The sequence below is a fragment of the Denticeps clupeoides genome, chromosome 12, assembly GCF_900700375.1.
Source record: "Denticeps clupeoides chromosome 12, fDenClu1.1, whole genome shotgun sequence".
NCBI classification, from domain to species: domain Eukaryota; kingdom Metazoa; phylum Chordata; class Actinopteri; order Clupeiformes; family Denticipitidae; genus Denticeps; species Denticeps clupeoides.
Genome location: NC_041718.1, coordinates 10,879,178 through 10,907,116, shown reverse-complemented (window position 1 = coordinate 10,907,116; position 27,939 = coordinate 10,879,178). Strand labels below are relative to the sequence as shown.

Here is a 27,939-nt window from a genome sequence, read left to right as displayed (position 1 = left end):
CAGCTGGTAGAGAAAACACCGGCTATAATGACCAGTTTCACTGTTCTCTTTGGAATATGTGTCACTTTCAACGTACCCCTGTCCCCAAAGCCACTATAAGGTAAACTGTGGGATGAGTAAGAGGAAATAAAGCAACAGCATAAATGGCGACACCCATGGCTCTAATGACGAATGTAAGGACAATTCAGCTGTAGTCTGAGGTTACTTGCTAGAGCTCCAAACCAAACTTTAGTTAGAGGTTATGAACTCTCAGCCTTTAACGTCACAAATTTACAGTTTATGGGCTGAGTAACCCCTCTACTGACGTGACGCTCATCAACTGTTGAACGGAGGAGGCTTAGTGATACATCGTTCTTCTGCAAAGCACAAGCTGAACACAGCACAGATGTGTGCTACCATGACATGGGAAGTAAATAATCTGAGACGCTTTCCCGGAAAGGAGAGTGTTCCAGCTGGCACAGAAGTCTTCCTGCTGGAGTATAAGAGTTCTCTGTGCTTCTGAAACCTAGTGGGCACATCTAACAGACGATGGACCACAACCATAAGCCATAAACTGTTGTGATCTAACCAAACATGACACTACAAACCCCTTACACAGCACATTTGTCAGACGTGGGAGAGAAAGAGATTGTGTGCAGAAGGTGTTATGTGAGGAGGAAATGCACTCAGGTTGTGGATAAGTTACAAACCCTTTGCTGATTACAGTTAGTGTCAGCGTAAAGGCCAATGTTTCTGTAGCTGTGACCAGGGCACAGAAGTGAGTAATAGTATCCTGACAGGAAATGAGAAGCAACCCAACAAGACTAATGATTAAGTCGAACGACTTAAAGAACAACAAGTCAGAAGATGAGAGCAGTTTTATTAGTCCACTGCCATGTGTCCTACCATTAATGAGATTTAAAACTGGCAAATCTAAACTCAAAAACATGGTTTGTGAATTTCATATATTACTATCATTAAAAATGTCAACAAACACTACAAACATTACAATATAATTATGTTAAAGTTAAAGCGAATTGATTGTCACATGTGATACACAGCAGCACAGCACACGGCGATTCGAACTCGCTTCCTTAACCGCTAGGCCACCACTATGAGATCACTTGCGCATTTTCATAAAAGCATTCAAACACTGAGGACAGTATATAATTTATTTTTGCTGTTGGCAAAATAAAGCATACTTTTTTCACATTTTGGTGTGTGACAGTCTTTTTCCAAATTGAATTAAATCCATTTTCCCTCTGAATTCTACAAACAAAAGGTCTTGAACAAAAGGTTTTGATCTGATAAAAGGTTGATTTGGGGGCAATCTTAGTGATAACTGCACGTGTTTCCTTGCAGGTAATAGTTAACTGAGCAAGAACAACGATTTCAAGCATCACCCTCCCTTTAAAGCATCCAGTCTGCTTTTCCAACTCAATCAGCATGACAGAATGATCTCCAGCCTTGTGCTCCTCAACACTCTCACTGGTGTTAATGAGAGGATCACTGAAATGATCTCAGCATGTCATGAGATATTTCTTGGCCCAGTCTTGACGTTTCAGCTTGTGTGTCTTGTTCAGTGGTGGTCGTCTTTCAGCCTTTCTTACCTTGGCCATGTCTCTGAGTATTGCACACCTTGTGCTTTTGGGCACTCCAGTGATGTTGCAGCTCTGAAATATGGCCAAACTGGTGGCAAGTGGCATCTTGGCAGCTGCACGCTTGACTTTTCTCAGTTCATGGGCAGTTATTTTGCGCCTTGGTTTTTCCACACGCTTCTTGCGACCCTGTTGACTATTTTGAATGAAACGCTTGATTGTTCGATGATCACGCTTCAGAAGCTTTGCAATTTTAAGAGTGCTGCATCCCTCTGCAAGATATCTCACTATTTTTGACTTTTCTGAGCCTGTCAAGTCCTTCTTTTGACCCATTTTGCCAAAGGAAAGGAAGTTGCCTAATAATTATGCACACCTGATATAGGGTGTTGATGTCATTTGACCACACCCCTTCTCATTACAGAGATGCACATCACCTAATATGCTTAATTGGTAGTAGGCTTTCGAGCCTATACAGCTTGGAGTAAGACAACATGCATGAAGAGGATGATGTGGACAAAATACTAATTTGCCTAATAATTCTGCACTCCCTGTATATGCAAATTGCCATAATAACAACAGAAGCAGCAAACTTTGTGAAAACTTTGTGAAAACATTCTCAAAAACTTTTGGCCATAACTGTATGGCGTGGGCTAATTAAAGCAGTTAACATTTGATGTTTCCTGAAATTATCCGAAAGGAAAATGTATGTCACGATAAGCAGCAAAGGCTAAGAGGAAAAGATAAGTATGAGACAGAGAGAGCATCAAGCCCAGGCTTGCTAATAGCTCAGTGAGTCACTGAAGAAGACAGAACAGAAGATATCAGCATGAATTCTCCCAGTTTTCGCAATGTAGAGACCTCTCAACACGCCATGTGAGCTCAAAATATTCTTCAAGGAAGAACTGGTTATGATTTATGAACTCTTTTATTATCAGCGTTTTTACTCAACTGGCAACCATGTGGAGTATCAGTTCATAAAATTTCCTCATGCAGCCATACTTTAGCTAAAACCACAAGTAAGCTGCTTACACCCCATTACAATTGTCCAGAACCGCAGCATTCATGTACTGCAAGTTGCTTTCAACCACATAAACAACTCATTATATTGTCCTAATGCATTCTTATTGAACAAACTTCAATATATTAAATTACTTTTTTGGTGTTTTTTCAGTTAATTCTAAATTAGGGGAAAAGCAAAGAAAATCAATCATTTAAGACAAGAACAGTATGTTTAGATAAGTCTGTACTCTTTTGCACATGTGGATTCTGCCTCTTTTTCCATCCTTCTTCTTTTAGGTTTAAGTGCAGGACAAGGTGCAACCACAAGCAGATTCTGGCCATCCTCCCCCAGGACTGTTGGAGGAGACGATATGGGAACCTCCTCTCCCGGCAGCAACTGAGGCAAAGTTTCACAAAGCCGAACCCAGAGGCAGCAAACCTCAAGGCTGACAGTGCACCTGGGTGACAGTGAAGCACCTCCACCCAACACCCAAACACACTCTTTATGACCTCCCTGCACTTTGTTCATTTTCTCTCAGGCAATGCAGAGAGGTAGTTCAGCCAACCTTAACATTCATTAAAGCAGTCCATGTGTTTATCTGATGCTTAGCAATTTAGTACATGTGCAACTTTTGAGCAAGGTTTCGTGAATTTTCCAAAAACATAATAATTACATTACCCAAGAGTGAAAAAGACAAATTTAGCCATGTTAAATCTGAAACACTTTCACAGAAAAGGGGAAAATCTGCAGACAAAAGGCAAAAGCACCCAGTGGTGGGAAGATAACCCGGAAAGTGCTAAATAAACTCTTACACACTGTTAAGGGTTTGGTTATATACAATTTACAGAGCAGAGCAGGAGCTGCTGCCACAGTATTACTCATAGACTCACAGACTCATAGACACTTAGCACGTTACTGGTGAGAACAGGTCTGCAGAACACTATAGCACTGAAGGTTCTTTCAGTGGTGCTGTGTTAAAATCGGTTTCGGTAAAATCGGTAATAATGGGGCAATTGACTCAACTGAATCACAATCACAAGCAGATAAAAATAAAGTCATTGTTACGTCCTTGCTGGCTCCGCCCCCTTTTCGCCCCCTTACAACGATGGACTCATCACAAGTCCCCCTGCCCACAGACTACCAGCAACATTGGAGGAACTGCTGGCAGGTCACCATCGGCAGCTTGCAAGGCTGACGGATTCACCGCCCGAGGTTGTAGAATCACCCACGCAGATCACCCACTTCACCACCACCATGCACCAGCTGCTGGCCTGGCCCCCCGCCATGGTGTCTCCGCCCCCTGTTCCCGAAGCTCCCATACCACAGGTGGCACTGATTCGCTCAGACGCTCCATCATGGCGGGTACCTGGTCTTCCTGAGCATTACGCAAGTGAACCTAAAAGCTGCAAAAATGTTATGCTGGGTTGTGAATTGTACTTTGCTGATGTTCCAGACTGAGTGACAAGCAGTAAATCAGCACTGTTCTTCAGAGACATGACAGAACCTGCATTGGAATGGGAGAAGTGTCGGACACCTTCTCCACTCCACCGAACCAGGAAGGCCTCAGTGAACAACTACACCCTGAGGTTTCGAAATCTTGGCGCAGGAGAGCGGATGGGAAAACGATGTTCCAGGCCAGGTTGGCAGCGGAAATCCAGATGGAGATGGCCTGCCGCAACACTGGATGGAGCCTGGATCACGTCATCACATTGGTCACCCCCCTGGATAACTACCTCCAAGACATGTTTCCGAGGCACTCCCCCTACCTCTCTCCGCCAACGTCCACAGGTTGCTCGCTTTGGGCCTCCTGAACCTGGTTGGGCTTGTCAGGGGGCGGATGCAGAGAATCCCAATCCCTGGAGGGCTTGCAAGGTGCCTCAGCACATGTGTGACAGGAGGAGAAGAGGCGACTTCACTGGGATGGGGCGTGTGTGAACTGCGGGCGAGAGGAAAGCTGGAGGAATGAGTGCCTTCAGTGCTCTTGTAGACTCTGGATCAGCAGGAAACTTGATTGCTCGGTCTTAGGCGTCAACATGTTGTTGACCCATCCTCTCAGTTCCCCGGACTTGGTCCATGCCCTGGATTGGCAGCCGTTAAGAGACCAAGCCCTTTCTTTCATTACCTGCAACGTTTTTGTTCATGTCCCCCGAGGACTACGGGGGCTCAATGATGTCACTCTAATGTATTTGAACCCGCTCCTGTTGATTCCCGTGACCATTGAGCTCCTTCGGGCGACAACTTTCTTCATAAAACTCGACCTCTGGAGGGTCTACAAACTGGTGCACATGCGAGCAGGAGACAAATGGAAAATGACGTTTGGAAAACCTGACATTTTTCAGGGCTTCATCAATGTTGTCCTCAGAGACATGCTGACCTGATCCCGTTCACATGACTGGGAGCGCCATGGAAATGGGGTGACGTGACTCATTTAAAAGGACAAGATGGCCACCTCCTGTTGCTCAGTCATTGAATGCCTTTCTGTATCGAGGACTCAGCTCTACTCGCCTCGACCCTAAAGTTAGACCGCTCCTCTTCTTGTCTGTTCTCCTGTCCAGCCTCCCTACCTTCCCGCTCCTTGATAAGTCCTTTTATTGCGAGCATCATCATCCATGGATGTTGCAACTTCAGCAGACCCCGCACTCACAGATTAACATTGAGGAAATTCACCTGCACCCTCCGCCTCTCCGCAACTGCACATACAGGTGCTCACTGTCTTGTCTCGCTTCCTTTTCGTGACAATGACCCAATTTATGGTGGTGTACATAGATGACATATTGGTGTTCTCAAAAACACAATCATTTACATTTACAGCATTTATTTACATTTGCATTATCCAGAGCGACTTACAATCAGTAGTTACAGGGACAGTCCCCCCCTGGAGCAACTTAGGGTTAAGTGTCTTGCTCAGAGACACAATGGTAGAAGGTGGAATTTGAACCTGGTTTATCTTCTGGTTCATTGGCGAGTGTGTTACCCACTAGGCTACTACCTCCTATTGCCTTTTGTATCTCCCTGCAATAAACTGTTACATTTTCTTTCAACCCCTCCGAGTTCATTGTTTCCTCTCTTCCACCTTGGGCACCACAATTATAATGTCTCCCAAGTTAAACTATATTTTAAATGATCACACACTTTTGTTCTTAATTCTTTGTGCTGAGACACAAGTTCTTTGGAACCTTTCCTAGGTTATGAAACAACGAAATACATTTAGGAGAATGTCCCATAGCATGTTAAACGTCCAATAAAAAAATGTTAACAAATGTTTAGAAATGCATCTAGAATGGCAAACCATTAACAGGTTTCAGCCATAAAATTATTTTCTGAAAAATCAGCCATCAACCCTCAGGAGGAAACTATACAAAATGACCAGCCCCACCAAAGCAAGAAGGAATGGGGAAATGGGCAGAGCAGCAGGATGCAATTATGATTACTGTGGTATAAGCACACCGATGGCATCACACAATGATTCCATCCAGCAGAGAGTTCCTCCTTTCATGTCTGCCTGTTCCGCTTTGTGGTTTGCTGCCGACCATCTAGGAAGCATGCGGTGAGCTCAGGAATGTGCTGCGCTCTGAGAGCTTCAATTCTAAGTGCAAGGTGTTAGGATGAGACACAGTGATGAAATGTAATTCGCATAACCCTCATGCAGAATGCGCATTTGCCAGTTTTCATTCTAAATGTAACATGCTTCAAACTGAAATAACAGTGCTCTTACTCAATAAGATCTTGACCAAATCCAGTAAACATTTTAGCAAACCATAATTGCTGATTTTGAAAAAAAACTTGAGGAACAATGACTAACTTTCATTATGTGACAGTAAGAATGCTCTCATTCTAAATCAGACTCTTATCATTGCACAATGACCATTGTTTGTATCTTTGTCTTTATGTTATTTAACTGCCTCTGAAACCAGTTTCCATTCAAAAAGAACCAACACTGTGATGCAAAGTTCTTTAAATAACACTTCAGCACCTGTGAGTTATTCTGGCACCCGGATGGGGACAGATGTGTTTCCTGTAGTAACAAACTGCCATGTCAGAACACAACTGTGCCATGTGGTAAATATTGGCAATTTTGCCTGAAATCTGCAAGGCCATTTTCTAATGTCCTGTTTTGCTGATGACGTTACATCCAACCCATTACTGACACTATAATGTTGTTGAGTAAATGCTTTCAGGAATATTACCCCTTATAAATCTGAACATTGTTGAGAAACAATTAGGTTGAGTCAGTGTGACCCATTTCAGATCTTTCCACTTGGGGTTTATGAACATAAATGTAACATCTAGTGATGTGTTAAAGTTAGTCAAGACTGAAAAAATACAACTTCACCATTGTACTGAAGATATGTGGTAATACATAAAAAGATTTCTAAAGATTCAATATTAATATCTTTTTTTAAATGGTCATTTGTATTACTTTTTCCAATAGGCATAATTTTTCCTTCCATGTTTCCAAGCACATTTGTGCTTCATAGAAGCTCAGTTAACAAAAACAATGCTTATTCTGAAACTTTATGATCACAAGATTGAAACAAGCTCCATAAGGCAGACATCTGCACATTTTGAGGGCCAAAAGCGACCCCCCTTGGTGGGCATGGGTCTCTCTTGCATATTTCGGAAATGCATCACCACATTTGGAGGTCGACACAGCATGACTCACACTCCACTCCTACTATAAACCTGCAGAGCGAAGCAGTGAGAACTCACAGCTGGACTGTCCTGCAGGGGAGAAGGAAAACAGACTCTTTCCTTGTTTTTCCCAGCAGACCGCACCAGTCCGAAAGTTCTGCCGACATGGGTTACCTGCTGCAGCTCGGTGTTGTTTTGGCTGTTGCACTTTGCTCGATGTCCTCAACTGTAATGGAGAGAAGGAATCAGTTTGTTGAAGCCACGGTAAGAAGGGACTTTTTTGTTACATTTACATTTACATTTACAGCATTTATACAGCCCTTATCCAGAGCGACTTACAATCAGTAGTTACAGGGACAGTCTCCCTGGAGCAATTTAGGGTTAAGTGTCTTGCTCAGGGACACAATGGTAGGTAAGTGGGATTCAAACCCGGGTCTTCTGGTTCATAGGCGAGTGTGTTACCCACTAGGCTACTACCACCCCCTTGGGGTCTGTTTTTTACAGCCAGCCTCAGTTCCATTGAATTTACAATTGCATGAAATCTTTGTTCATACAAACAAATTGTAAATGCCCCATATATTTATCAAAGATTTCATAAGTCGTTGAGCAGTGCACAAAGGTTTTCTGCCTCTCATAAGTAAGTAAGAACAGCTTTATTGTCATCCCAACTATATAGTAGTAGAGATTAGACAAAATATCGTCCTCCTGGACCAATTGATGTTTAAACGATTGGTGTTTATATTATTATTGTGCTTATGCTTCTTTATTAATACATTTAAGATTTACCTGAAGAGGTTTGGGTACCTCAACAGCCCCCTGGACCCTGAGGCAGAGGCTTATGTTAGTATGGAAGTTATCCAGGAAGCCCTCAGGTAAAACAACATGAATGTAGTACAGTGCATCTGGAAATTATTCACAGTGCATCACTTTTTCCCACATTTTGTTATGTTACAGCCTTGTTCCAAAATAGATTAATAAAATTTTTTTTTGTCAAATTTATTAAAAATAAAAAAACTGATAAAGCTTGTGCACCTAGGTATTCACAGGCTTTGTCGTGAAGCTGAAAATTGAGTGCAGGTGCATCCTGTTTCTCCTAATCATCCATGAGATGTTTCTGCAGCTTAAATGGAGTCCACAATTGGAAAAAAAAACTGTTGATTGGACATCATTTGGAAAGTAACACACCTGTCTATTTTAGGTCACACAGTTAGTGAAAGTGAAGTGATTGTCATTGTGAAACACAGCACAGCACACGGTGCACATAGCGAAATGTGCCCTCTGCTTTTAACACATCACCTTGTGAGCAGTGTGGCAGCCATGTGGGGAGCTGTCTGTGGGAACGGTGCTCAGAACCGAGACTTGATCCGATTGAACATCTCTGGAGAGATCTTAAAAAGGCGATTTGTGAATACTTATGTAAATGTGATTCATAGGTCTTAGTGGTCCCCTGATAGGTGTCTGTAGCTTTAAGGGACGAGGGGGAGAGCAGCCCATAGAAGTAAGTGAGCATGACATCATCAACACAATTCACCAACCACAATGTTTGGTGAAGACAGGACGTCGTGTAACCTCTCCTCTTATGAGGACATAAGTGTAGAAATTCCAGATCTGGCAGTATGAGGTGCCGCTCTCTGAACGGTGAAGCGGAATGGCCAAGGCACTCTTCATACCTACCACCATTTCTATCCACTGCATGACCATAGACAAGCTAGGGTAACTTGGATTAATGTTAAGTAATCTCACTAAGTAAAATTTTCATGTCATGGAACCTTTAATAAAGTTGCCAAAACCTCAAGTAAACTTATTTTTCACATTGTCATTATGAGGTGAGCAAAAAATGAAATTAATTAATTTTGGAACAAGGTTGAAACATAACAAAATGTGGGAAAAGTGATGCGCTGTGAATACTTTCAAGATGCACTGTACGTAGTGAGTAGTATGTATTGCATCTACTGCAATATGGTATATATGTGTGGTAATGGTGTGGTGTGATTTACATGGTTTGCTTCAGGTATTGTCATTGCACTTGCCCAGTTACCATTAAATACAGTCTCCTAACTATTCCACCAGAATCTTCCAGAAGATATCGGGCCTGCCAATCACAGGGAAGGTTGATCAGGCTACCTTAGAGAAGATGAGAGGGCCACGCTGTGGCATTGAGGATCCATTCAACCAGAAGTCAATGAAATACAGACTATTTGGTGGTAAGGTGCACTGCTCTTCTTTCATGATCTAAGTAATGAGTAACAAAAACCATTACAGCCTTAATCAGTTGTCTTGATTGTTGTATTTCCTGCAATTTTTTGCTAGTGAACTATGGAAAACAAATAAGACCTTCCTAAAGAGAATACTTAAACTAACTTGTAACTTTTTTATAGTCTGACTTATTCAAGAACAAACTACAACATGATCTTTCCACCCTCCTTCATTCCTGTTTCCAGGGACTTGGCGTAAAAGGAACCTGACGTACCGAATCTATAACTACAGTCCTGACATGGGGAAAGAGGAGATCAAGAGAGCCATTCGGTCAGCATTCAAGTACTGGAGCAGTGTGACCCCCCTCAGCTTCAGGGAGGTGGATTATGGACGTCCAGACATCAAACTTGCATTCCACGGCAATGACAGGGTGTACTGCTCTTCACCTTTTGATGGAAGAGGTGAGCGCCACCTCTGAAAACTCTCTGTCAGTAAGTAATGACACTGTAAGCTGTTGTATTACATTCTATTCTTTTCTTGTCAGGTCATGTCCTTGCTCATGCAGAAGCCCCGCCCTCTGGCATCATCCACTTTGATTCAGACGAGTTTTGGACAGAAGGCAAATACATTGGAACCAACCTGCGGATTGTTGCCGCACATGAGATTGGCCACGCCTTGGGCCTGGGTCACTCCCAGTACAGTGGCGCCATCATGGCCCCTAATTATGCAGGCTACAGGCAGGAGTTCAAGCTGCACTCTGATGACATAAGGGGAATCCAGGCTCTCTATGGTATGCATAGAGAAATGTTTCCATTATTATTCCTCAGTGGGCTTGTGCATGCTTTTTTTAAGACGCAAAAAAAACAGAACTTACTTTGCAGGTAAACGAGTACCGGAAGAAAATGGGTCTGGCAGTGGTCCTGTGCCTACTACTGCACCCTCTGCAGGACGCACTGTGGCCCCTGATCCCTGTGAGGCAAAGCTAGATGCAATAATGCTGGGTATGACAAAGATCATCTATTTTTGTTAAGGAGCAAACTCACATTGAAGCCTTTTTCTATATACATTTGGATTATCATGTTTTTACCTGAATATTACTGTATATGTTTTGTTGTCCTCTCCTCCCAACTGCTGCAACACCCCCCAAATTTTTAATTGGCAATACTTTGTTTCAACATAAACTCTTTATCTTGTATGGCAATGTTGTGTGCTCCTGTGTAGACAGCGTGTACTAAATATTAACATTTTCTTATGATCAGGTCCTTGGAAAAAGACATTTGTCTTCAGTGGGGACTATTTTTGGACGGTGACAGACAATGGACACAATGAGCCCATCAGAATTAATCTGTTATGGAGGGGTCTCCCAGGAAACCTTGATGCTGCAGTACACTCTCAGAGAACCAATAAGACCTACTTTCTCAAAGGTTTTGAGCTTTTTCTCACCACCACAATGCACAAAAAATAATAGTAATCCATTTACATTTACAGCATTTATTAGACACCCTTATCCAGAGCGACTTACAATCAGTAGTTACAGGGACAGTCACCCTGGAGCAACTTAGGGTTAAGTGTCTTGCTCAGGGAGTGGCTACTACCACCCACTAATTCAGTATAGAGAATACTGAACTCAATCTCCATTGCACTGTGTGTCAATGTGAATGTGTGCACTATGTGAATTCCCTTCTAACTTCACAATTCCCTCTATTGCAGGGGATAAAGTATGGAGATACACAGGCATTTTGCTGGATTATGGATACCCCAAGCAGCTGCAAAGAATCCCAGCAAACATTGATGCAGCGTTCTACCTGGCAAAGAACAAGAAAATGTTCTTCTTTAAGGTACTTTTTACAATTATCCTATGTGTAATATCATTTGGTAAAGGTTTGATACATCCCCATAATTAACCACATATTAAAAAGTTATAAAATTGTCACATCTATTACTTGACACCACTTTTAAAATAAAAAAATCCACATCTTAGGTTATGTCTAAATGTGGCCCCTTTGCTTGTCAGGGTTCTGGCTACTGGCAGTGGGATGAGCTGTTCTACAACGACCTCAGCATCTACCCCAAACCCATATCCCGCCTCTTCACCGGGCTGCCCTCCAACCTCGACGCCGCTTTCACCTGGACCAACGGCAAGATCTACTTCTTCAAGGGGGACAAGTACTGGCGCGTCAACAGCCAGCTGGAGGTGGACAAAGGGTACCCGCGCAGCACACGAGAGAACTGGATGCGGTGCAACTACTGAGCCGCCAGAGGGCGCCAGAGACCACGCTGAGATGCTGGTGGACACAGCCTCTGGTCAGGACGGCTGTGAAAGCCACTGAAAACACTGAGAGTGTGAATGGCAGGCTCTGCTGGGTTTTGAGAGCTTGTGTTGCACAGTTTGGCGCAGTGTTTTCCCAAGTGCCAGTATCCACCTTTTTGCCACACTAAAGGTGATGCAATTTAATTAAGAGAAAATAATATTGAATGAAATCAACTTTTTCTACGTATCAGTAACAAAAAAGAGACTTTGTATGGGAAATTGAATGCCTCTCTTGGTAACTGTAATTTTGGATCTGTACAGATTTAGTCTTACTTCTTCATTATTCACTTCTTTGTTATGGTTTAAATTTCATGACCTGATGGTGTGATGATTTCACAGGACAGATTGAGTTAGAATAATATAATCAATGACTTTGGATAAGATTGGGCCAGCAGGTCTGGAAGAGGGTTCCCTGTTTGTATCTGGTGCGGTGATTCACCGTTTTATGAGTCATGCAACACATTGTTCAGTTTAGTCTGTCCTTTGTACCGTCACTTAAGGAAAATCTGACCATTGTGCAGTTGGACATCTTTCTCAAAAAGTGAACCTGAACAAGACCTATTTTGTGCCAGGAACTCTCTTGATCTCTTGAAGTCTCAGAAAAGGACACCAGAACAGAGTCTGCACAGTGATTTTAACCTGTTGCTGTAGACAGTCAGTTTACAGTGCTTGATCTGAATATTGACTGTCTTTGATCTAACATGTACATTCACTGTCCTATCTGAGGCACAAGCTTTTCAGCAATATTTTCAAACCCAACCCTTATTGGATGATCAATTGAATTGATGATCAGCTCCTTATGCTAATTACTGTTGTAATGAAATTATGGCCAGTGGACGTTTCACATTTAACTTGCAAATGTATATATTTTTCCCAAGTGGTCATGATTGTGTGTGCTGTAGAAAATTAAACAGGGCTTGAACAGATTCTGAAGTCATGGAATACTCAATGAAGAGCAGGTCTCAAAAATAAGAGAAATATCATTTTAAATGATGCAAGCCATGTGTTGCCACATGGGATGTCTGAAGAACAATGTACTTTTTAAGTTTCCACAGCAGTACAACACTTTCAGCCAATCAGAGCATGACAGCAAATCCCCCCTCCCTGCACCAGGCCCATTCCTTCAACGGCTGCTTTTCAGACCATCTGATTATGCTTGCGTTTGAATGTGCCTGTTGCTAGGTAACCACCTGGAGAAACACAGACTTTGCTAAGATGACACAACCTCTTTGATTTTATTTCATCAATGGTGTCACTTTTTCAATTTCCCATAAACATTTCTGTACAGGGCTGGGAAGAAAACAAGAGCACAGTCCACAAAATCCTATTTAGCAAAATTAACTACAAAATCTGTTTAACAGACCAGTACCCTGGTCAGTTTTCAGCATCATTATTTGTATAAATTAAAAAACAAAATGGGAAAAAAACATAATAGTTAATAGAAACACATTTGTTCATTCAAAACAATGAATTGACATATATTAATGGAAAAAAGTAAGACTTGATCCTACACAATTTTTTTTCTGTATTTTATCCCTTAAGGCACTGAATTATGAATGCTACTAGAACTCTAACAGCTTTACCAGGCTTTACAATTCAATGTCCAGAATCAAGCTGACTGTCCAGCATTTAAAATAGCTAAAAAGTTTCCAGTCATGGGATCATATTTTGTGACAAATAATCTAGTCTTCACACTAAAGGTGGGAAACATATCATCACATTCAGAGTGTCATTCTTCTGAATAACAGGATTATTGTGAAAAAAAACATAAATAGCCCTATATTTTGTCAAGTAATTAATCATTTTTTTGTGATTTTTGCTCTATCATCAGTCCACATATCTTGCTCAATATTCATTATCAAACAGTCATGCTTGTCAGAAATATGATGCAATGTTTCAGCAGATTCATTTCATAGCATAAAAGATACACTATAAAATTTATTTCAAACCACCGAGCCTGTGCGCACAGAATTGGATTATGTTAAGTAAACAGACACAGACTGAATGTCCAGTGGCTACAATTTTTTCATGTGGGTGAACTGTTATGTCTAAGTAATAATCTGGTGGTGAAAACTGCAAACTAAGTCAAGATGGCAGAGGTCAAGTGGTTAGGTTCCTTCATGAACTCATTCCAAAATCATTGGGTTCAAGAAGACATGTTTAAAAATAAACACACTCACACACATATACACACACACACACACACAAAGAAGTAAACAAACAGTTTTCACCTAGGCCTATGGGAGAGGGATTATATTACAACTGGAAGTCTACAGCAAGTAACCAGTTTCTGTCCATTCACTCCAGCCTCGATTTGCTGCTCCACAGTTTCCCGTCAGACCTAAATAATATGCTTCAATTCCAAAACCTCCATGGTTTATACAGGGTCCCCATTGGCTTATTGAGAAATTAGTAGCTCATTCCTTTAAGGCATGAAATTCTTCTTCGCCTCATGCATATGTGTCCACATGCTCTGTTCAGGATACTCCAGCTATGCTGGAAGTCTATGTCTTGTCAAAAGAGAGTATAATCCTGAAAGGTTTGAGATGTTGGAAATGGTATTGGAAACTCTTTGTTGAGGTTGTGTAAAAGGTGTGGTCAGAAAATGGAGTGTGTACCACAGGCCACTCCCTATCAGACGCGTATGACTGGTGTGGTGGCAGTAAGTGGTGCAGTGGAGCCTGTCTCATAGTCAAAGTCAATCATCGTCTGGTTGCCAGTGCCAAGGCTGCTGAGAGAAGTGCCCGTACCCATTTGTCGGTCCCGAAGACTTTGTAAGTAGCTCTGCAAGTGTGAACAAGAATTTTTTTCTTTTATCAGTGAGTTGAATGACATGGATTATAAATACAATTATCCAAACATACATATTATAGATTTAATACAAAATAAAACATATATTTTATATGATTATTATAACATTAATTTAATAACCATTTGTTTTGTGTTTATGTTAATAAAATAATACATGCAGTTCTAGATCCAGGCCTGCTGTTCTTTCACTGTGTTGTTCTGATTTCATTAACTGTTACAACAGCACAGAACAGTGATTGAACATGATTTGAACCATCCAATCAGAATCAAGCATTCACCCAGACCATGGTAACTGTAATGCTTTGTTATAAGAGAAAAAATTTTATTGCTTCATCACAATAGTCTAAAGGCTGTGTGAATGAATTAATTCATCTTAGAACCATGTTTATTAAGACCTATTTTAAATACATTATTAAATTGTATTGTAAGGGACTGACCGGTGCAAGCAGGTCCCCGGCGTATCGCTTGACAGGTGTGGGCTTGCGGCGATACGTCCCCTCTTGACCACCATTCTGCTGCCGCTTCTTAGCCTCCTTCTGCCTGATCCGCATCAGCTGCACCCTCTTCTGTCTCCTGCTGATAATGACTGAGAAGAGAGAAGAGGATGGATGACTCTAAGTGCTAGTCACTTTTGTACAGTGAAATGATTACAATATAGTAAAAGTTCATTTGTGTCAAATCTAAAGATCTAAAAGCTGTAATAACTACCTTCTCTTAATTCCCAAGTAATATCACCATGCATTTAAATCTTTGAAACATGCAATTAAAAATACCATGGTTCTTTAAAACTAAATCTAGTTGAAGCCTCACCTTCTGTATGGGAGAAGCCCTCAGCCGTGAGCTTCCACTGCACCAGTATTCCCATGAGGCTAAGTATGGGCCAAATGCCCAGTATGACCCAGCTGTACCAGCACAGAGGGAGTGGCGAAGGCACTAGCCTCAAGCAGTCATACATGTGCATCACCAGCACCAGCATTTCCACAAAGTAGTCTGCGCAGACAGTCATGATGGCAGCCCCAAACACCGCAGTGGAGAGTATGGTGAAGGACTTCTGCCACTGCAGTGTGAGCACAGCACAGAGCATGCCTGTGCCCAGCAGAGCACCCAGGGGCACCTGAGACAGCAAATGGAAACAAATCATTAACAGTGAGCATGAATATATAGATAATTTGTGTTTATAGCCCAATACTCAATAATTGAGGACATTAAGACATTATCCGTCAAATATATATTTAGAAGAAATAGACTTTTCCCCTCAGAATATAGCTAGATAAATGATTCAATATGAACTGACTTTATTTTGAGTGATATATGTATTTTGAAAACTGTTTCAAATGTTGTTCCAATTTTTTGATATTATTATTATAATAATTGTTAGTTATTTTTGATACCTTGGTGCCTTTGAAATTGGCCTATTGATTTTCTGTATTTAAGTTATAACTGTATCTTCTCTTTCACCATTGTAATGTAGTGATGTATAATTGTCAAAACAAACACATTTTGTGATCTTTAATAAATGTAGATACCAATAAATTGTTTTATGAAAAACAAGAAAGAATCTGATGCAAGGACTGTCTTTTGCTTGAATGAATATGTTCTTTGATGAGTAAGAACACTATACTTATATAATTTATATAATTTAAACTGAGAACTTCAGACTATTCGGCATGGGGTTAATTACCACATTACTAGATACATTACTTAGATATTCAATATTAAATAATGATCTTTGAGTGGCCCAAAAATCTGAAGGCATCCATTAGAGGACAACCTGTATTAAATCAACTAAATAACTCACTCTGTCAGTCACATGTTTGAAGTTAGTCATCTGGTTTAAATATAAACCTCCTTTCATTCTAATTTCTTTAAATGTTTTTATTACCATGCTACAGAAAAAATCATTTTGTTCAAATGTAGCTCCCAATGACCTGTACATAGTTAGGTCCTTGTGATGGCCTGAAACCTTAGTAGCATAGCTACTTCAGCTGCAGAGATCTAGCTCTTCCTTGGCAACTGATTATTACTACCTATGTGTTATTTCCTAAGCTACTAGGAAGTTTTGAGTACCCTTGATTATTGATGTTGCTTACCCAGACAGAGGTGGGTGTGTAGAATTGTTGAGTGACCAGCAGGCCTGCAAGCGCCAGCAGCAAGCCCAAGAGGAGTCCAGTCATAAAGAGGCCCACGCTTCTCACAAGCATGGTGACCAGGCCACACAAGAGGCCAATGCCCAACCCAATGCCTGCACTCGCCTCCACACTCAGTTGGGTGTCCAGCACCCGCTCCTTATGGCACAGCAAGAAGATTATAACTGAGCCAAACATGAGGCCTGACAGGAACATCACTGCTTTGAAGCAACGATAACCTAAAGACAGAGAAAACAAAAAAGACAATAATGATCAATTAAGTGAAGTAAAAGTGATTGTCATTGTGATACACTGCAGCACAGCACAAGGTGAACACAACGAAATGTGTCCTCTGCTTTTAACCCATCACCCTTGGTGAGCAGTGGGCAGCCATGACAGGCACCCAGGGAGCAGTGTGTGGGGACGGTACCTCAGTGGCACCTTGGCAGATCGGGATTTGAACCGGCAACCTTCTGATTACAGGTCCGTTTCCTTAACCGGCCACCACTGCCCCCCCAAGACACAAAAAAAAGCAAATAAAAGTGATCTTTTAATGATCTTTTTTTTTTGAGAATGGTAAGACAATCACTAAATACAAGGCTGTATTGCACAATTTATGTCCCAATTGTCAGATCTGAGAGTTGCTAGAGAGTGAAAATGAAGGGACAGGACAGGACAGGAGGAGGAAAAAGAAATTTAATGAATAACAGCAGTGAAAGCTGGAAGAGCTGGAAGAACTAAATTTGTGGTCTGACATCAATCAGTGAAAAACTGCAGCACACACACAAAAACAAAGCCACTTCCCAGCATCTGCTTCTAATGTGCCAATTGCTCACCTCACACAAACAAAAGCCTTCATTACGAAGTGGTAATGACTTCATCCCGCCATACCCAATACACCAAATGCATGTCTCCATCTTTCAAACCCCTCGTCTCTGGAAAGTCTGCACTATATAACTATAGTCACTATATAATCATTACAATTTCATTTTCCTGCCTCACCTCCACAGCCAGACTTACACTTTGCACAGTGTGTTTCTGCACCATTGTTAAACATTAGATTAACTAAATAAAGTTTGGTTTAATTTAAAGTCAGAACTGTCATCTGTTTTTACTTAGAAGGACAGCTACCGATATTAACCTAGGATGGCAGTAACACACTAGCCAACAAACCCAACTATAAATTAGCTAACCCACCCTAGTCTCAGTTGTTACAAATCTGCTGCTACCACTGACACCACATTAGTAAGTTGTAAGTAGTAGGACTGTCATCATAATTCATAATGAATGTAAATGCAATATGTATGTCATATGTTCTACACTGTGTTCATTTGGGTAAACAAAAAAAATACAATATCAATACTACACCACACTGCACAAAAGACCCTTAAAAAATGATCAAGAATATTCAACCATGCATCAAGATCACCAATAACGCTTACCAAAAAAGCAGTAGATGATGCCAAACAGGCAGCACATGGAGCAAATGACTGCAGGGATGATTTCATACTTCCTCACAATCTCCAGCTGACAGTTGTCCACGACCACCTCATCCCCTCCTGCCTCACTGGACACCAGACCAGACACGTCAGTCATTTTGGTGACAATGACAGGGAGACAGAGGGCGGTGGGATAGAGAAGGGTATCTGATAATCACGGATGGGGCGAGGAGCAAAGACGCATTATCTGGCCTCCAGTGAGAAAGGGCAGGTACCTGAAGAGTGGAAAGAAAAACACTTTTATATATTGTATATATTTACATTATATATATTCACCCCATGTCATTTTCCATCCCATCACATTAAAAACATCTACTTATCAACTATTGTATTGATACTAATGAGTAATTATGTTCATTTGATAATAATGTACCACTGTGCAATTATGTATCAATAGGAAATAAAAATGATGACATTTACTCAATATTTGCATCTATTTTGTGCCCATAAATTACTGGAAAAGGTCAAATTAAAAAGTGAGAAAAATGTAACTAAATGGGTAAAACAAAAATGTGCTTTTAAAAAAAAGTCGACCCATTTACAAGATGGCTGCAACACTTCAAAGTCCCAAACACAGCATGTGCCCCCTTTGCCCTCCCCACTGACATCAAGGGAGGCGTTAAAACCACTGGGGAACTGTTTTTCTCCAGTTGTCCAGGTGACTATGTATGTTTTACTTCCTGAACCTAAAGACATAAACCAGGGAACGCATTACATGTGTGTGTAGAGAGGCCTGTCCAGACGAATGTCCGCTGCACATGTTGCATTTTCAGTGGGGAAAGGAACAGAGTTCACGGAAACTGCGAGACTAACATGCTGCAGAGTGTCTGAGGGACTGGAACATCACACTGAATGTGCATTGGGCAAGCAAACAAAGACTTTCTGTCTTTAGCGGTTAAGTATGTTTTCTTGCCATAGCTTTAAATGATCTCTGACAACTATCTGCAGTATACGTCTAATAGATGGGCCAACAGACCAACACTCTTTGTTGCTTGAGGGGGACAGAATGTATAATTACTTAATGTGATTTGCTCAGGATAATGGCGTTAACTTAACTTAAAAGCCACAGATTCATATTCTGCTAAGTTCCATAAATATTTCACCAGCACTGTTCATGCTCTGGCATTTCACACCTGAACAACAACAAATGGTTTGTAGACAGTTACCATCAGACCTCTTTCTTCCCCAGTGAGCACCTGGACTATTTTCACCCTGCTTGTCTTCAAATTAGCGTTCTTATCCCTTAAAATCCTTTTCTGAAATTAGAAAATTAGCTTAGAACCAGAAAAGCAACATGGCTGTTCAGACCTGTTTTGGACTGTGATAGCCACCCAGCATAGGGTTAAACATGCAGGCTGTTTTAGTGCAGGGGAGGTAGCAGCTGGGGTTCAGGGTGGCCGCCACCACCCCCCACCCTCTCTGGTTTTGCTGGAAAGCCTCAGTAATGATCTCACCACCATTACAATCCGATTACAACAAACTCACTTTTTCAGGATCGGAGCAAAACTAGTCAGTGGGGGCTAGTCTCCCCCCAGTTGTTTTCCTTCCCTTTTTCATTCCTCCCCTTTTTGCCCTACTTACACTTACGCGTTTGTCTTTCATTTAATGTATCTCTGTCTCTGTCCTGCAATTTCTAATACAGCTTTCATTCTCAAGGGCGATGCATTGCACTACAATACCGTACTCTGCTCTCCTGCACATTACCCGATGTGGAAGGAATGAAAGACCAAGAGGAAAGTCATTTATCATTCATCTCATTTTTTCCATTGATGGAACGAGAGTCTCTGCCCCAGCCTTTAGTCAGTTCCTCTCCAACGTCTCAACTCATTCAGATCTGCTCAGTCCTCCTCCTTGGATACCAAAGACAGGCCGACGCAGAACTCATGCTAATGACCTGGCCATCTGAAATCCATGGAATTCCTTTTTGAGAGTTTGTGTGTGTGTGTGTGTGTGTGTGTGTGTGTGTGTATGTGTGTGTCTGCCAATGAATCTTTGGTAATCAAGAGATCATGGATGCATGGATGCATATCAGACATTAAAATGAGATGAATGAATGACTTAGTATTCAAGTAAACACACACACACAGACAGAAGTTCTCTCACCCTGCACTTTCCTACTTGTGTGTCTGTCCATTCTTTGCACCAAGGACTCTCACAAAGCACTCTGTGTATATGTGTGTGGCTGTTAAGAGTACAGAGACTTTATAGCACTGCACAAGTGATCTGGATGCCAGCACTGACCCTGTAGATCAGTAGGAGTAAAGAGACAGAAAAATACTAATGTGAAGAACATAGTGCTATAAAGAGAGACATGAGTCGGTATATCTGTGCATGGGCATGCATTACAGCTGTGAAACTATATTTGTATGCTCTCACTTTTTCATACACTTGGGTGTTGCAGCTAGGAAAGGAAGGCCTTGAAAGGAAATAATGACATTCCTCTGTGATTTGCACCAGGGACATTTGGCATGAGCCTGGCACAAAATCCACAGGCTTATCCCTGAATGTAAGATGGAATGGAAGAAGCTCTGATATGTTTATAGTCAGAGCCTCCCAGGGCCAGTCTTTTGTTTATTCCCATATGGGGCAGTATGTGTTCTGTCACGGGGCACATGCATCAAAAGCATCAAAATACACACATCAGCCACAATATTAAAACCCAGTATGGGTTAAGTGTAGAAGTGATCTCATTATACTACATGGCCAGTGAACAGTCAGTTCTTGAAGTTGTTGGAAGTAGAAAAAGTGAGTGACTTTTTTTGACTGACAACTGATGTCGATACCAGATTCTCCAGATTTCAGTCCAATTAAGCATCTTTTGGATGTGTTGGGAAAACAATTAATGGAGGCCCTAGCCTGGACTTACAAGATTTACAACGTCCCCTAATATCTTGGTCCACAGGACACCTCCAGATGTCTTGAGGAATCCATATCTTGGTAGCACAACAGGAATCCTCATTATATTAGGCTGTCTTACAATAGCCTCAAACTAAAGATGAAAGAAAACAGAAGAGTTATTTCACTTTTCTCTTTCTAGTAAAATATAGCTTTGAGTGTACTTTGGCCTTAGTTCTTGACCTAAGACATGCAGTTCCCAGTACAGTCCCCCTCACCAACAGTAACTCAGAGGAGCAACTGATGGTGAGGACGAGCCATGCCCAGACTGTCAGCCTAACTAAGTGGGGTGTGTTTAAACATGCAGGAGGGTCACTGGGGGCATGGTTTGGTATTCCATGGTAGATGCAAAAACCCATAGACAGTTGGGCTTCATTTTACCCACCAGCTGTTCCACTTGGACAGCTGGCACTGCGGGGGCACCGAAATTGTTTATGCATGTTTGTGTGTGTGAGTGTGTGTGTCTCTGCCCAACAGTCTTTTTTACTAACTGGCAGGGTGCCCCACCTCTTCCACAGCTTCACTGGCATCTGCAGGAAGAATTCTCTGCATTGATGCGCTCGCTATCCATGCCCAGACTGGCAGGACTGAAGACTTCCAAAATTGTGCGGCATTAATACAGGTTAATACAGTGATATCCCACCAGTTAGCTTATTTTTTTTCTTTATAAAAATGGGAACACAATGCACCCAAGATTTTCAAAATAATAGCAAGTTGTATTTAATTGATTTAACCTGTTAATATAAATATTCTGTTTATGGGAATTTCATAGCATTAGAAATATAAAAAAGGTTTATTGAAATCTACGTTTTGGAGGCATAGCTTTTTTTGAATATATTTAATTATACAATATATTACATTGTAATTTATAATTTGTTTATGTTTGTTTGAAATATGTTTGAAAATGTTTGTACAAAAAAATTATGTTCATAATGAACCGAAAAGGAAGAAAAATGTTGGCATTAATCCATGTAAGTATTTGCCACTTTGCCCACTGTCAGTTTTCAAGGATTTAATTAGTATTTCTTTCATTCAAGAGACATAGAACACATTCCTTAATTTAAAGTTTTAGTTGTAACAAGCCTCAGCATTAGTCTTTAGGAAAGTAATTACAAACAGATTTCCTGAGGACTAAGTGGCATATCATATACCTTATATATAAATTGACCACCATTTTAACCCTATTTGACCCACCATAAGGCAGGAAAATTTGACCCCTGAACCCATTGCCTATATAAACCCCCATCTTATCCACAGGAAGTGCAGGTTGGGAACAGGAAGTGCAGAACAGTGGCAGGCAGCTGCCTTTTGGTGACCTTTCCCCGCAGGCCAGGAAGCAGGAACGAGAGCACCGGAAGTGGGGGAGGAGCCTACATCACAAACACTTTTTCTGACCTGTCTTGTCATGTCACACAGGAGACAAATGAGGACTATTAGTCCCACAAGTGGGAAATTTACAATAGGTCTATGAGGCAGAAAACCTCCCTGCTCCAGATAATGACATACTCACAAAGAGACATTTGTCTGACTGAAACAGTGAAACGTTATCTGTTCAATTTACCAGTATAAATCAAATACATCAAAGATGGAGAAGCACTACACAAGTGCAAAATGGAGCAGAGCTAGTTAGCAAGCTGTGCTCGATCGTGACAAGCAGTGACACACAGAGCAGCATTTTTTTTTTTTTTTTGGATTGAGATAGCTGGGAGTGATGCACCCTCTGTATGGAATCAATAGCCCTCTGTTTTTGTTCACTGGTTGGGTGGAGGGGTGAAGAGATGTGTGAAGGGATAAGAAAAGTTTCCCATCCAAATCTGGCAAAATGGACAAGAGGGCCCAATTCTCATTATTCAACATAGAACACTCACAACTATATTTCTTTGTTTTCTTTAGATAATTTTCTATAAAGTTGTAATGATTTGGGGAAATAAAAAAAGAACTCATAATGAATTCAAATGAAGGCTTCTGTTAGTTACATAGTGTATTGTGCATAGAACTATTTCACCTTTTTTAAAATATTTGTTACTGAGTCTTCTAAAAAGAACTGACTCACTTGCTAAACCCCTGGCTGTATTGCATGATGACAAACTCATTCAAATGCCTTTCCTCTCTCTAATTCTCTCGCCTTTCCTTTTTTTCCGCTGCGCCTCTCAAAAAACACTTTGTTCCTCTGTCACTGAATGAGGAAAAAACCTGCAGTGTTTTTGGCAACTCACAAGCTTCTGCTCCTCTCTGCGCCTCCACCAGCAATTCACAGGCCTGCCTGGGCCCAAAGGGAGAGGAGCACCCTCCATCAGAGTCCTAAGTATTTATTGGGCCACCATGCTTTGAATTTAGAACCTCTTGGTTCCAGAGTCCTCCAAATAATTCACATACAAGCTATATAGTCAGGGCAATGTAAGACCTTTCTGTTGTGTTCTGTAATCACGGTCATGTTGTCAGCCTGATCAGACCCTGATTGTCTTATTCTGAAGATGATGAAACAGATGATGAGTGTGTCCCATGAGTGCATGCCTAATACCTGTGTAACACCCATGAAATATTTATCATATAAGAAGCTAAAGCCCAGTTTAAGCTGTGATCACAAGACACTGTCCATATGTGGTATGACACAATGTTTGGCAATATCACTTAAAGCTCTATGGCATATGTTCATGTTTTATTTGTGCCAGAATAGGCCTACTGAGCTCTGGTTCTTAGGAAAATAAGTTACAGTGGCCTTGCCTCTCCATGTCTGCCTTTGAGCAAGACCCACACAATAGAGTCCTTTCTGTTTGCAGGGCTTAGGGAGGAAAAGAGAGGGAGAAACACAGAGAGAGATAAAAAGGGAGCACAATGAAAAGCATTCGCGATTTGTACTTTAGTCACATGCACTATGACACTCCAAATTATGCATAGATGTACACATTTGAGGCAAAGGCAGCACACACACACACAAACCTGCATCCACACATCGCATGTCTCTGGGTCTAAGCCACTACCAGGTCAAGTCTGTCATTTAAAGCAATTTATAGCCAACGGCTCCTTGAAGGGAATCCCAAACCTAAAAAAGGTCTATCACCCCAATCCAAATACAGCTTCTCTGCCCCTCCCTATCATTGACTTGTTAAAACACACTACTGCCTCTGCAGTGTCACCCAACCCTGCGAGATTCCACTTCTGCTCCTTCAAAAAACTATTTCCAGGAAATAAATGAGAAGGTATCCTTACAGTGCACTCAAAACGCGTACTACTAAACAAACATCTAACTACCAATGAGGACTACAATTAAATCTTTCTCATCCATTTCTATCCCAATTGAGTCGCAGAAATACAGACTCTTAACATTTTGTGGCCAATCCTCATTACGGCGATAAACACAGGCTTTAACGCATTATTCCTAGAAAATAGGGGGGTTTGCCTATAAAGACAGGGACAGACAGGGACAGACATATATCTGCAATGCTAAGACAGAAATCTTGGGTGATGTCTATCCACTTTTGTCTGTATAATTTCAGATGGGGTGTTCAGCACATCAAAGCTGCACCAACACTCAAATGCATTTTTATGCTAAATAAAGGCTCAGAGTCTGTCTGTCACTTCTTGTGGAGTTTATCACAGTTAGTCATGCACCTGGGAAGATAAGTACCCCTAAGGTGCCACTCACTATTTAAATGTGTGTCGGATAATCCAATTATAACCACCAATTCATTATTTAATTAGTTACCTGAGCACCAAATTGAGTACACAAGGAAATCACTCAAGAATGATTAATTTACGACTAGCAGACAAGTCTATGGGTCCCCGCTTCGTTAAACTTTTGAGGGTTAAAAGAGTTCAAAGTAAAGGTGGCAGATATCTAAATCTGGGAATTTGGATTAATCCCAGTCATTCGGGAGTGACTCTGAGTGGAACAATAATCTGTATTTATGGTAGGGTTTGATGAACGGGCATGGTGGACCAAAACAGAATAAAGTCGGTGATGGTGGATGTTGTACAGTGGCACCTTTGCATAGAGCAGGTATTACTCCCAGTTTGTGTATTACAGCACTAATGCCGCACTCTACGTCATGCAACAGGTTCAAAAACAGACCCTTATCCTGGGTCATCTTTTTGAAGTCATTGCCAAAATACAGTCTTTTGTCTCCAGTTTGAGAACAGGAACAGAGTGAATAGTGGTCAGTGGCGAGACCATAAAAAACTGTATAAGGACTATGGAGACTTTGTGTTGATCCAGTCTTCTGTAGGTCAGCAAATAGAGATAACAGATATGATATATACAAGTCAAAGAGATGCAAAAGACTAATTGTGTCACAGTTTAGAAGTCATGAGAAATGCAAGAGATATGTTGGATCTCAGTTAAAAGAGGTGATCAAGTGAAGTATGTTTCATGTTTGTTTTTACCTCCATGCTTTGTTCACCATTGTTGTCATCAAAAGCCGCTTCATGATTTGCTTATTAACATGAGAGAATGATAAGAAAGTTTTCAGCATAAACCTGCTGGAAAACTATCCCTGTTGTTTAAGGTGGTGGAGACAAGCCAAGAGTGTGAAATGCTGCCATCACAGCAAAAGCTCCCTGCTTTGTTTATTGCATAACCTCACATGTATTATTGCATACTCCTGTGGCTTCAGTTTTCTTCTATAATGTAAAACCCCAAGGCCCATAAATGAGTAGGTGTGTGCAAACATTTCACTGGTAAAGTGTGTGTGTAAACACATATACATATATGCGTTCTGTTCATCTTATTATTTTATGAGTATTTATGAATTATATCAAATGTTTTCTTCAACTTTCAACCTTTAAGTACCAAGACCATAAACCACTGCATGAAACAGAAATGTAAACCAACTTTTACCATAAGTGTCCCATCAGGTTCAACTACAACTACAGACATTACCTAACTATGGTACCTAACCTGTGCAATAGCAATAATTATCGAAAAAAGAATCCAGAAGTTACATTTCGTGAACTCTTGCGCAGTACACATTACGCAGCCCAGCTAAGCTGGACTGGCTTTGGCCACGCTGCAAACCGTGTGTCTGATGGATTTAATTTGGATAAAACTGGCTGAATAAGACTCCTGGGGCTGCACTCTGTAGCGTTCCCAAAACAGAAAGCTGTGGTTTCTCCATCCAAATCTGGGGCCTCGTGCAAGAACGGGGAAAGGGCGAGGTAAAGAACATCTGCATGTTTTTTTTTTCTTACCTGAGCTAGGTGCTTTGACAATGTAATGACCCTGTTCGACTGGTTTCCCAGGCCTACATTTATAATTGCGGCATGACTAGGACAAAGATGAAGGGAGAAAAACCAAACACCCAACCAACGCACGCTATCCCACAAGCCAGGTGTTGAGCAACACCTGATTTGACTAGCAAATGTCTGCCTTCACCTCAACATCCCTCGATGTCCCAGCAAGCAGAAAGACTTTGTCTGCATGTTCCCAGAGAGCTCAAGTCAGCACCATCTGGTCCCAGCCAACTGGGAGGTCATGAAGATGAAGGGGGTTGTATGTGTGTGTGTGTGTGTGTGTGTGTGTGTAGATGGGGGTGTAACTGGAGACACCGTGTGACTTTGCCTGAGAGACGCTATCATTACAAGTCTAAAAAGCAATACACTCTCCACCACTAAATGCATGACGAGGACTTTCAAATCATCTCCAGTTGAGGAGAGGAGAACATATGAATGCAGCCTCTCTCAACATGCTCTATGGTGGGATCGTGTAGTAGCTGTTCGACTAAAGAGGTGAAATGTGCATAAAATTAAGAAAAGACTGGTGTAAATAACAAATCCTTTGGACGAATGGTGAATAAAATCAAATCTGGCAACCTCTCTGCAGCATGTCAGCTATACAGTACACCGTCACGAACACACGTAGAGTGCGTAGAGTGCATGCTTTCCTCTCAAAGTTCGCTAATTAAACGCTTATTGAACCTCCTGCGCATCCTCAGGCAAGGAGAAGCGACTCACCCACTCCCATCGGCTACGTGGACCTCGGTGTTTCCGTGGGAACCGACGGGCACGAAACGTAACAGGCAAACAAGCAACCGCGCAGGCAGAAAGTCACCTCCGGGAGTGAAAAAAAGTCCATTCGCCGTGGGACAGAGTCTCTCGTTTCGACGCAGCGTCTGCTACCGTGCTCTTACATTCTTTTGTTCTATAAAATTAATTAAAAAAAAAACATTACACAAATAAAAACTGTTCAGTTGTATTTCTCCGTCGTTGTCCCACAAGCACCAATGAACAAGTTCCCAAGCTGGGGAAAGAACTCCGTCCGTCCAGCAACGCAAACGGTTAACGCCGCGTCTCTCCCTCCGTCCCTCCGTCCCTCCCTCCGTCCCAGTTTCTATCGTTCCTAACCCGTCGCGAAAAGTTATTCATGAGGAGAAACGTGGAAGAGAGCTGCCTGCTTCTGAACTTCTCCGCCCTTCCCTCCCTCCTGAGCAGAGCGGAGAGACCATCTGCCGCGATCCGGCGAATCAAACGAGAGAGTAGTGTCGCAAAATCACACTCAACGTGCATTTACACAGATTATTTTTTTAAAGTATACAGCCCCCCCCCCCCGCTTTAAGTATATTTAACAAAGTAGTAAACGTTTCAAAGTGGTGGGACCACAGTGATTTTACACTGTTTTATTCGCACTGATTAAATGTTGTACTACTTTAACTAAGCATGTGACAAATCTTGAGTCTTGAAATTTGATTTAGGCTATATCAACACTGTGCAGAGTCATACTTGCATGGCTAAAAATACACTGGCTCAAAAACGTTATAATATACTTGTAAGGAATTTCATGATAACCACTACTTTACTACTGTTTACTATTAAATATACTTTTAAAGCGGGATCCAAAATCCCTTACCAAAGCATGCAATAAATGTGATCAGTGTATTAATACATAAATTATCTCAAA

At 41.5% G+C, this 27,939-nt stretch overlaps 2 protein-coding genes across 5 annotated transcripts; one reads left to right on the top strand and one right to left on the bottom strand.

Annotated features, from left to right (window-relative positions):
- Nucleotides 1-7,286: 7,286 nt before the first annotated feature.
- Nucleotides 7,287-12,642, top strand: mmp19 (matrix metallopeptidase 19). The gene is made up of 9 exons (XM_028998293.1): nt 7,287-7,473; nt 7,990-8,081; nt 9,280-9,413; nt 9,651-9,866; nt 9,950-10,195; nt 10,287-10,406; nt 10,665-10,829; nt 11,116-11,243; nt 11,420-12,642. Exons 1-9 carry the CDS (start codon nt 7,375-7,377, stop codon nt 11,654-11,656), a joined length of 1,437 nt encoding a protein of 478 aa, XP_028854126.1. The 5' UTR covers nt 7,287-7,374; the 3' UTR covers nt 11,657-12,642.
- Nucleotides 12,643-12,927: 285 nt separating this feature from the next.
- Nucleotides 12,928-27,383, bottom strand: LOC114800649 (transmembrane protein 198-like). 4 transcript variants are annotated; one of them, XM_028998295.1, is made up of 7 exons: nt 26,997-27,383; nt 21,019-21,141; nt 18,096-18,367; nt 16,618-16,892; nt 15,338-15,641; nt 14,965-15,113; nt 12,928-14,500 (listed from the first exon to the last, which is right to left on the bottom strand). In XM_028998295.1, exons 3-7 carry the CDS (start codon nt 18,247-18,249, stop codon nt 14,351-14,353), a joined length of 1,032 nt encoding a protein of 343 aa, XP_028854128.1. In that variant the 5' UTR covers nt 18,250-18,367; nt 21,019-21,141; nt 26,997-27,383; the 3' UTR covers nt 12,928-14,350. The 4 variants fall into 4 exon arrangements, with proteins under 4 accessions (XP_028854128.1, XP_028854130.1, XP_028854131.1 ...); XM_028998297.1 differs by having other exon boundaries at nt 27,094-27,383; XM_028998298.1 differs by lacking the exon at nt 21,019-21,141 and having other exon boundaries at nt 27,094-27,383.
- Between the last annotated feature and the right edge of the window lie 556 nt (nt 27,384-27,939).

What these genes read in the sequence shown, in the direction of transcription:
- LOC114800649 (XM_028998295.1), bottom strand. Translation starts at nt 18,249, where the DNA reads ATGACTGACGTGTCTGGTCTGGTGTCCAGTGAGGCAGGAGGGGATGAG. An exon ending in ACACACCCACCTCTGTCTGG is followed by an intron (nt 15,642 to 16,617) that starts GTAAGCAACATC and finishes TTGCTGTCTCAG; the next exon opens with GTGCCCCTGGGTGCTCTGCT. An exon ending in GGGCTTCTCCCATACAGAAG is followed by an intron (nt 15,114 to 15,337) that starts GTGAGGCTTCAA and finishes CTCTCTTCTCAG; the next exon opens with TCATTATCAGCAGGAGACAG.
- mmp19 (XM_028998293.1), top strand. Translation starts at nt 7,375, where the DNA reads ATGGGTTACCTGCTGCAGCTCGGTGTTGTTTTGGCTGTTGCACTTTGC. An exon ending in GGGAATCCAGGCTCTCTATG is followed by an intron (nt 10,196 to 10,286) that starts GTATGCATAGAG and finishes CTTACTTTGCAG; the next exon opens with GTAAACGAGTACCGGAAGAA. An exon ending in GCTAGATGCAATAATGCTGG is followed by an intron (nt 10,407 to 10,664) that starts GTATGACAAAGA and finishes TCTTATGATCAG; the next exon opens with GTCCTTGGAAAAAGACATTT.